Raw genomic sequence first — 10,394 nt, forward strand, 5'->3', positions numbered from 1 at the left:
TTCGTCCACAAACATTGGTTCACTAAATACTAACCACTGAACATGCGCTGTAGAGAGTAGGCGGGATTTCCTGATACTTTTAGCATTTCGGCCTCTCTCGTTGAAGGGCACTTGTACAATTCCGTGCACAAGGTAAGAATAGTGACAATCAGTATACCATCTAACTTTATTAATTTTCCTATGTTTTATAACAGCCTTGTCCAGGACGCTGTTGCTTGTGGTGTCTCTAAAATGCCTGTTTAGTTTGTCAGTACCAACTAATCTTGCTAGCCAATATTGCTAACGTTAGCGAGATAGCTCAAGACAAGCCAGATTGTTTGCTAACGTTAACCTCTAGCGGTAGCTAGCTAGCTACTGCCTGGCCAGCTACTGTTTTTGAATGAAAGTGAACCAGCTAACAAACAATACCCACACAAATATAGCATTCCGCTTTGGGTTGAATGGTACCACACAATTACTGTAACTAGCTAACGTTGTTAGCCCATTTGTCTCCACTGTTGTGGGATGAAGCTGTCTGGCTTGCAGGCCGTCAGGCTTGTCAACTAGGGCTACTGAGCTTCAATGTTTGACAGGCAAGTTGTCTTGAGTAATCATTTTTTTCCCCCAGTACAATAAGTACACAATGAGTACTGATAACTACTTGCCCGTGGGTGTTTAGAAATAGGCCTATCCATCATTTGTGGTTGGCATTACTTTTTACTTGCCCTCTGTCATCCTCAATCCTCAATGCATTGTAATTGACTGAGTAATCTATTTCTCTCGGGACCAGCTACTATCCAACATGGGCGGGCACGACGCAGGAACCAGTCACCAGTTTACTGGTTTTGCCAAGTACTTCAATGCATACACAATCACAGGCAGGAGGAACGTAAGTTCATGCATGAATTACTGTGCAAGATGGTGTACAACCAGTTCACATTCTCAGAAAGGTCACACGTGTGTTATTCTGTCCACAGTGTGTCTTGCTCACATATGCAAGCATAGCCACCATTGCCCTCTTCTTCAAGTTGAAGCCCAAGAAACAGGCGGCTGTCACGGCAAAGTGATGTGAGTGTATTGCATAGGATACCGTCAGTTTCTCGTACCCATTTTGTCTAGCAAACTTACCATTTTATAATTGTGTTAAGACTGCACTGTTTTATTCAGAAATGTGTATTTGACTAATCAGGAGTCTTTGTATGGACAACACATGTTTCTGGTGGAAAGCTAACTGTATATATCCCATGTGTTCTCGTTTCCCCACAGGTGTCCTGACTGTTCTGTAGTATAGTGGTTGGAAGCTTGACGGCAGCTGGATGTGCTTGCAAGAATTAAGGCCATATTACTTGGCATCGCCGTGTTATTAACAATAAAAATGTAAATTTTAACCCACCAAGTCAATAAAAAGTGTTTTATTTACACAATATGCACCGTTATAAAAGACTAGCATGACAGCCACATAAAGCTGTTTGTGGCAGTGAAAAAAAATTCTCTTTAATAGGCTAGTAATGGCACTCTTTAGGCGAGTAAGGTGACACTGGTCCTGGGTCAGTTTTGCGAGGACAAGCTTATCCTGGATCAGTATCTAGGGGCAATTTCACCCCAGAGTAATTTTAGGCTGGGTGGGCTCAGATCCTAGATCAGCTTTTGGAACAAGCAAGGTCCTTAGGTCTGCATCACAGTTGATAAACTTCAGTTAGCCAATTCAACTGGTTGGGCATTTTGCTTTGATCCACTGTCTGGTTGGATAAGACTTTTGTCATTTCTCATCTCACACAACCCTAGTCTTTTTTTTTAGCAGGGGCTTCTTTGAATGTCCTCATGGGTTGTAGGCCCCTGCAGCCAGCAGTAGGTTCCTGCGGGTGAAGTGCAGGTGAATGACAGGGGTGGACTTGGTCATGTAGGTGCCTAGCAACAGCTCCTGGGAGTTCTCTGGTAGATGGATGTGACCTGTTGCTGCGGTGAAGTCATCCAGCTCCACATCATCAAAGGCCTTCAGTGTATCCCACAGTTTAACAGTGTTATCCATTGAGCCTGGAAAATAATATTATATAAGTGGAGTGGTGGAAAACTACAAGCATACATTTCTTGTAGACCCAATATCCACCTAAACCATACTGTGCTTCCTCAGATATTTTCTTTTCGCATTGTCCTTTCAAGTATGGTGGGTGCATGACCAGGCCAGCACAAAGGGCTCAGTAGTGTAAAAAGGCTATTACATGCCAGTTAGACTAAAGGGGCACCAACCTGAGGCTAGTATCTCTCCGTCCCTGCTGAACTTGAGGGCGTAGATGGTGTCAGTATGTCCCTTCAGCTCTCCGACCATCAGGCCGTGACCAACATCCCACAGTAGAACCCTGCCGTCAGTTGCCCCCGAGGCCATGAACTTCCCATTGGGGGAGAAGGCCAGGGAATGAATGGGACCCTGGGAACCAAACCGGTTTATTGAGATGGAGGTTCAGTAACATCACACACTACTCTTGTTGTGTACAGTATGCAACAAGCTATTTTAAATCATACATACAATATACACTGCTCAAAAAAATAAAGGGAACACTAAAATAAAACATCCTAGATCTGAATGAATGAAATATTCGTATTGAATACTTTTTTCTTTACATAGTTGAATGTGCTGACAACAAAAACACAAATTATCAATGGAAATCAAATTTATCAACCCATGGAGGTCTGGATTTGGAGTCACACTCAAAATGAAAGTGGAAAACCACACTACAGGCTGATCCAACTTTGATGTAATGTCCTTAAAACAAGTCAAAATGAGGCTCAGTAGTGTGTGTGGCCTCCACGTGCCTGTATGACCTCCCTACAACGCCTGGGCATGCTCCTGATGAGGTGGAGGATGGTCTCCTGAGGGATCTCCTCCCAGACCTGGACTAAAGCATCCGCCAACTCCTGGACAGTCTGTGGTGCAACGTGGCGTTGGTGGATGGAGCGAAACATGATGTCCCAGATGTGCTCAATTAGATTCAGGTCTGGGGAACGGGCGGGCCAGTCCATAGCATCAATGCCTTCCTCTTGCAGGAACTGCTGACACACTCCAGCCACATGAGGTCTAGCATTGTCTTGCATTAGGAGGAACCCAGGGCCAGCCGCACCAGCATATGATCTCACAAGGGGTCTGAGGATCTCATCTCGGTACCTAATGGCAGTCAGGCTACCTCTGGCGAGCACATGGAGGGCTGTGCGGCTCCCCAAAGAAATGCCACCCCACACCATGACTGACCCACCGCCAAACCGGTCATGCTGGAGGATGTTGCAGGCAGCAGAACGTTCTCCACGGCGTCTCCAGACTGTCACGTGCTCAGTGTGAACCTGCTTTCATCTGCGAAGAGCACAGGGCGCCAGTGGCGAATTTGCCAATCTTGGCGTTCTCTGGCAAATGCCAAACATCCTGCACGGTGTTGGGCTGTAAGCACAACCCCCACCTGTGGACGTCAGGCCCTCAGACCACCCTCATGGAGTCCGTTTCTGACCGTTTGAGCAGACACATGCACATTTGTGGCCTGCTGGAGGTCATTTTGCAGGGCTCTGGTAGTGCTCCTCCTGCTCCTCCTTGCACAAAGGCGGAGGTAGCGGTCCTGCTACTGGGTTGTTGCCCTCCTACGGCCTCCTCCACGTCTCCTGGTAGCGCCTCCATGCTCTGGACACTACGCTGACAGACACAGCAAACCTTCTTGCCACAGCTCGCATTGATGTGCCATCATGGATGAGCTGCACTACCTGAGCCACTTGTGTGGGTTGTAGACTCCGTCTCATGCTACCGCTAGAGTGAAAGCACCGCCAGCATTCAAAAGTGACCAAAACATCAGGCAGGAAGAATAGGAACTGAGAAGTGGTCTGTGGTTACCACCTGCAGAACCACTTCTTTATTGGGGGTGTCTTGCTAATTGCCTATAATTTCCAACTGTTGTCTATTCCATTTGCACAACAGCATGTGAAATTTATTGTCAATCAGTGTTGCTTCCTAAGTGGACAGTTTGATTTCACAGAAGTGTGATTGACTTGGAGTTACATTGTGTTGTTTAAGTGTTCCCTTTATTTTTTTGAGCAGTGTACATTTGTACAAAAGGACATGTTACTCAGGGCTGTGAAAAAAATGAATTCAAGTTGTTCCTTTCGCGCCTACTAAACATGACCTTGAACACCAAACCATCCTATACACATTCTATTGGGAGAGAACAGACCACCAGGTGCCCTACGACCTTGAACTCTTCGTACCTTGTGACCCGTGAGGATGCGGACACAGTTTCCAGTCAGGACGTCCCAGAGGCGGATGGTACGGTCAGCTGAACCCGTGGCCACGTAGTTGGAGTTAGGGTGGAAGAGGGTGCACGTGATGTCAGCCAGGTGACCAGCGAACATACGCAGGGGCTGGTAGTGGTCAGTCGCCCACAGACTGCGGAAGAAGACCAAGCAAAACCTCAAAAAGACCAGTGGCTGTTTTCTTGTGACCCATCAGGTAAACAAAACCAAATTACAGTCAGGCTTTTTCTCTAGACATAAATTAAACCTTGAAAGTTTTTTCAATAGAGGATTTCCATTGAACATCCTTTTCAGTCCAGGAAACAGGCCCAAAGAATGCCATTCATCAATTGCATTGAAACAAATGGAACATTAGGTGTTAATGAGGGTTCTTACCGAGCGACTCGGTCATGTCCCCCAGAGATAAAGTAGTAACCATAGGGTGAGAACTGAGTGTCCCAGACAGGGTAGTTGTGTCCTTTATAACCCACCAGACAGGTGAATGTCTGCAGACTCCACAGTCTGACCGTACCGTCCTCAGAACTGGACAACAGGTAGTTCCTAAAAATACATGATTAGAGGAGAATTGAAGTTAACCATAGAAATAAGAACACTAGAAAAGACAGTAACTCTAGTGTTTCAAATCTCTATGAGGTTCATTAATTCAAACTATGCATCCTTGCCTCCTCTTTAACATTAGTCCAATACGCCCCACTACATGATACACCCAGGTCCAGTTCTCCAAGGACAGATTAAGCATCGTCCTGGACTAAAAAGCCCTTAGACCAGGGGTGTCAAATAAAAAATAAAAACTGTTTCTTGACTGTCCAGCTCGCTAATTAATCACTAGACAGTCAGGGAGCATAAAAAATTCCATTAACGATGTATAGTGGACTCCTTTTTAGAAAAATTTGACGGCAAGGAAATAAGACACTTTCAGTGCGGCCTTCCAGACCAAAATCAGTTCGACACCCCTACCTTAGGCATTCTTCATTGAGCATTCTTCATAGTCCAGGACCAGGTTTAATCTGAGTTTGGAAAGGTGCCCCCCCCCCTCCCAATGATCACTTTATAACATCTTACCTGTCAGGGCTGAAGCTGATGCCGTATACGGGTCCACTGTGTCCGTACAGGATCTTAGACTCACTGGCCGTCTTCTCATCCATGATCCTCTCCAACACGTCATCAGACTCTTTATCAATATTACTCAGGTCTACAGGGAGACGAGAGAGAGAGAGAGGTAGCAGATTTAAAGTCATGGTTACTATCAATTTATGTGCAAGCTTATGATCTCAAGTTCAACAATGGTTATAGATGGCTTGTGGAATGCTACTTTCAGCCTTGGTCATGACATGTGTTTGGATGTGTGCATGATGTATTGTATGTTATCTCTGTGGTCACCATTGTCATTTACCTGCTGCAGATTTGACCCGGCGTAGTTTCTTGGGTGTGACGCTCCATACCCTAACGGTGGAGTCAGCGAAGCCCCCCGCGATCAGACTGGAGTCATCTGTGAAATCCACCGCTGTCAGACCCTACAGGTCAAAGGTCAAGACAGAATACTGTATGTTACCGCATTGTTTTGTGGTAATACTGTGAGTAAAAATTTATTCACAATATTAAACAATTATGCTTTAGAAGCTTCATGTTGAGAACACTGAGCTCATCACAAAAATATGAATACGGTTTTGTCAACATTGAAATCAAGTACTAACACTTGATAAATAAATACTAATAAAGTTATCATTCAAACATTCAAAATCCATATCCAAGCATGGCTGACCTGGTAAGCGTTGAGGAAGGAGTAGAAACAGATGGAGGGTAGGTTGTCTGGGCCCAGACGGATCTTCTTAGTGGCCTCCTTCATGTTCATGATCTTGTCCAGCTTGTCAGAGTCCTTCAGCTCGGGGAGGGGGATTCTTGGATATTAAAAATGAACACGGTCAATTTATACATCATTCATAAGTCATAGTCAGGCAGTAACAGTTGTTTCAATGGGGAGGGACTGCAAATGCTAACAAGCTTCCTGGCTAACTCTAGTGCAGAATAGAGTACAAATGTTGTTTGTGGTCTCTGAAACACAAGGAAATCTGGGCTGTGTTCATTAGGCACCAAATGAAAACGGACTGAAACAGGGACTACCTGGACTGGTCCAATAAAAAATAAAAATGTTCCCTAGCAAAACGGTTCGCTAGGGCGTGTGCACTAAGGAAAACAACGTATAACTAAAGAAATGCGTGTCAGTGGTGACGTACCTAGTTTGTTGGGGTGCGTTGGGGTCCTGTTTCTTGCTCTTGGAGCCCATGCTGTCCTTCTTCGGTTTCTTCTTCTTGGGTTTGCCCTCTTCGTTCTCTGCCTCCTCATCCTCATCGTCCAGAGGTACCTCGATCTCTGGCTCCTTCAGAAGACCATAGAACACCTGCACAACAGCCATGAGTGGTACAGTAAGTGTAGTCAGTACAGATAGTTTTAATCTCTCAAATCAGAAAATACAGTAATGCATAACTAAAATGAAAAAGTATTGCTCACTGGCTTGCTCACACATACATTGATAACACTATCACTTTAAAACAAACCAGCTATAACAGATTTTTGCTTCTGCATCACTCACCTTGGCTTTGTTGGCATCTCTCTTGCCCTCCCCAGCCAGACTGCCCGACATGGCATCAATCTGACTTTTACTCCGAGGCATCCCGTCAAAGATATCAATATAGAGATGTTCCTGTATAATATTCCAGATCTGGTTGTTCTGACGTTCCTGCAGGTGCCTCTTCAGTAGCTGGTAAGATAACATACGATACGTTATTGTCAACTGCCACAGAGACCTTGACATTTCTGGTTTCTCCTCCCCCCCCTCAGTCAGTGCTGGGATTTGAAGTTGCTGGCCCACCAAGGCTACTTACCTGGTAGGAGTCTCGGGAGATGCGGAGGACAAACTTGCTGGTCCTGAAGTCCAGCATGGTCTCGTTTCCCTTCATGTGTTCCTTCTTGGACATGCTGGAGAGGATGCGGAGGTCCTCCTCGTAGTAACACTCCTGGTCACCGCTGAACCTGAGGTAGGGAGAGACAGCAGGGAGCAGAGTCAGTGGATCTAACATCTAAATAACGCATGCATTGTGTCACATTACACAGAGCTAGGCAGCTACAAATAGAACAGGTTGTTTCCCATTTGATTGTGGAACTCCCTAAAAGTCCCTGACAAATCAATACACCAGTTGGACCTACAATCAATAAAATACATGTACTTGACAGGCAGGAACTTTGGAGACGCTACAAAGGAGCAACAACACTACCAGTCCACAACACTTACTTTTCAAAAAACTGTTTAGCCTCATTCTCGTGGTTGTTGTAGACCAGCTCCAGGTACATGTGGACAAACAGTGGGTAGAAGACCTGGGAGAGTTCAGCTCTGTGGCAGTCCAGGACAGACTCTATAAACTTCTTCAGGCCGTTATAGTAGAGTGGGTAGAGGACAGGGTCCCCCTGCTGGCTATAGGCCGACAAGACAACGTTGACGTCTGGTTGGTCTTCCCCACCTGATGCTGCCACCACTGTACAAGCACAGTAGTAGTTGTTAGAAGAATGAATATATTAGAGTAGCTAACTAATAGTAATATAACTATTGGTCTTATCCATAGTAGTTTGGGGGTTGGGGTTCCACGACTAGTAAAGGCCCAGTGCACTACTTTTGTGAAAACAGAAGATAAATCTATTTTGAGTGTTTACCTGCGTTTGTAACCAGAGTCTGATAATTATCTGTACAAAACCGTCTGTTCTTTCCTTTTCCATTTTAGTAGACGTTCTTTATCCAGAGCAACTTACAGTAGTGAGTGCATACATTTTCATACTGGCCCCCCGTGGGAATCCAACCCACAATCCTAGCACTGCAAGCGACATGCTCTACCACCTGAGCCACATCAGAAACCACTTGATGTCTCAATGCTCTCAATTACTGTATTGTGCATTGTTGTTCTTCATGGTGATGGAAAGTCTACAGGTACAAACCTAGATGACCAGCCTATGTACAATACAGTAATGTACATTTACATTAAGTGGTTTGTAAGGATGTTAAATTGTGGTTTTTCAATTTTATTTGGTCAAGAAAAAATATTTAATTTGAACTGGATGTTTTGTGTCTTTGCCCATAACTTTCTACCTTTTGATGTAAATTATTGAGGACAGGGTCTTGTTCTTTCTGGATTCCATTAGAATGACAATCTCAGAGAAAGGGACAGGGCAACAACTCCAACTATTGAATCCTGCAATGATACAACTACCTTTTTTTGCCAAAGCAGAGAAGCTGGAGGGAAAACAAGTGCTTCGCGGTAACATACCTCTATATCAGTCCGCTTATACTAATAAAGGCCGAGCGCACTACTTTTGTGAAAATATTTTTTCCAAAAATATTACTATTTTGCATTACTATTTTTTAAATGTTTTATTGTGTTGTTTTCAGGGGGTGTTGCACAAACTCAGCACCCATACTTCCCGCGGCTATGGTCTTATCGCAAGAACTGTTTTCATACATCTACCAGCAACAGTATGAGGAACAAAAACAGCAGTTTCAGGACTGGCTGTCAAGCTCCCTCATTCATTCAACAGTATGCCAACTGGCAATAACAAATCAATTGCATTGCATGCTCTTGTGAATATGCATAATATCATGTATGTTGGTATCTTAGCTGGGTAGCTAGCTAACAAGGCAAATCAAAACAATACGCATGACTTTTGAATGTGATCGCACGAGACCTTTTGGGGGTGCGGTGGCCGGGGGTGCGACGGGGGTGGCGATTGACACTCGGCTGAGGAGAGAGTTGGCATCCCCCCCATCAGCACTGACATTTGGGACGCCACCCGATCCAGCTCCTGCCGAATCGGATACCGGGGAATCATCTGCATCTGCAGATAAGCCCGCTTCTCGCCGCAAAATGTCGACCGACTCGGTCAATTTATTCCTCTTGAGAAATTGCAACACCGCGAGCAGTGTCTGTTGATCTTCACCCGATCCCGCTGGAGATTTCGATTTACCGCCTGAAGACGTAGAACCGGGTGACGAAGAGTTTGCATTGATGTTTCCAGACCCATCGTTTGTTATTTCTGTTTTTATGTCTTTTTCGACCTCCATATTGAGCTGACCATCTTGCACAGCCGCCATTTTCGAAATGAAGTGCGCATGTACGGGCAAAAAAAAAAAAAACGTGGACCGCACAATATCTAATATTCTGATTGGTCCTCCCAAAGAAGAAATTGTAGTTTCGTTGGTTCTCAGTGGTGTAGGCGAATTCTTAGAGGACCGTCATTCCTGTACAGCAGCCAATCAAATTTCGAGTTTATATTTTAGAAACGATTTATTATGGCCAAATCATATTTCTTGCTTGTAGAAATATTGTGCTATGATGTTTACATTTTTGTATTATATGAAAATCTTGTATTTGTAACTTAACATTATTGAAGAGGACAGCTAATAGCTTAGAGGTAAATATGTTTTGCATTACTTGTATTGCTTTTAGTTTTAGTGTGTATATATGTTTCACCTGCTGACAAAAATATTTAAAAAATGATTATCCTTGGCTGGGGATCTGTGATCTATATGTGCCAGTCATGTGTCAGTTATACCAGTAGGTGGCACTTTGTGCCCACTCACTTTCCCTGACGTTTGAGAGATCAAATCTCCTTAAAGGGATTCGGCAATACCAGTATATTTTTTATTGCTGATGTTTTCAATTAAATGGTGTAAAAAAAGACAGAAAAAGCAATACATTTTTATATTCTAGTCATTTAGCAGATGCTCTTATCCAGAGTGACTTACAGGAGCAATTAGGGCAAAGTGCCTTGCTCAAGGGCACATCGACCAATTTTTCACCTAGTTGGCTCGGGGATTCGACCAAGCGACCTTTCGGTTACTGGCCCAACGCTCTTAATCGCCAAGCTACCTGTTGCTCCTTCAGCAATGCTGTGCTGTCAATCTATTTTATGAGAAAGACATATTGAGTACGGTTACATGCACACAATAATACAATAATGCAATTTTGATTTTATTATTGTGCATAGTCAGATTAATATAATAGTTTGTTTAAACTGTTTACATGCTTTGCAAGAAGAACGATTTTCCTAATAATCCAGTTTACATGGACACATCTGAAATCAGGCTA

The 10,394-nt window shown here is 44.2% G+C and overlaps 2 protein-coding genes across 2 annotated transcripts; one reads left to right on the forward strand and one right to left on the reverse strand.

Moving 5' to 3' along the window:
* The first annotated feature begins 22 nt into the window (after positions 1-22).
* On the forward strand, positions 23-1,371 carry LOC110493475 (ATP synthase F(0) complex subunit k, mitochondrial). The gene is made up of 4 exons (XM_021567771.3): positions 23-132; positions 770-868; positions 957-1,047; positions 1,246-1,371. Exons 2-3 carry the CDS (start codon positions 782-784, stop codon positions 1,044-1,046), a joined length of 177 nt encoding a protein of 58 aa, XP_021423446.1. The 5' UTR covers positions 23-132; positions 770-781; the 3' UTR covers position 1,047; positions 1,246-1,371.
* Positions 1,372-1,376: 5 nt separating this feature from the next.
* Positions 1,377-9,468, reverse strand: LOC110493473 (transcription initiation factor TFIID subunit 5). The gene is made up of 12 exons (XM_021567769.3): positions 8,992-9,468; positions 7,553-7,793; positions 7,146-7,293; positions 6,854-7,021; positions 6,498-6,661; positions 6,026-6,161; positions 5,657-5,777; positions 5,326-5,455; positions 4,639-4,803; positions 4,219-4,396; positions 2,227-2,404; positions 1,377-2,013 (listed from the first exon to the last, which is right to left on the reverse strand). Exons 1-12 carry the CDS (start codon positions 9,395-9,397, stop codon positions 1,799-1,801), a joined length of 2,250 nt encoding a protein of 749 aa, XP_021423444.1. The 5' UTR covers positions 9,398-9,468; the 3' UTR covers positions 1,377-1,798.
* Positions 9,469-10,394: the final 926 nt, after the last annotated feature.

This window comes from Oncorhynchus mykiss, chromosome 17 (genome assembly GCF_057628025.1).
Source record: "Oncorhynchus mykiss isolate SJ-2025 chromosome 17, ASM5762802v1, whole genome shotgun sequence".
In the NCBI taxonomy this organism is placed as follows: Eukaryota; Metazoa; Chordata; class Actinopteri; order Salmoniformes; family Salmonidae; genus Oncorhynchus; species Oncorhynchus mykiss.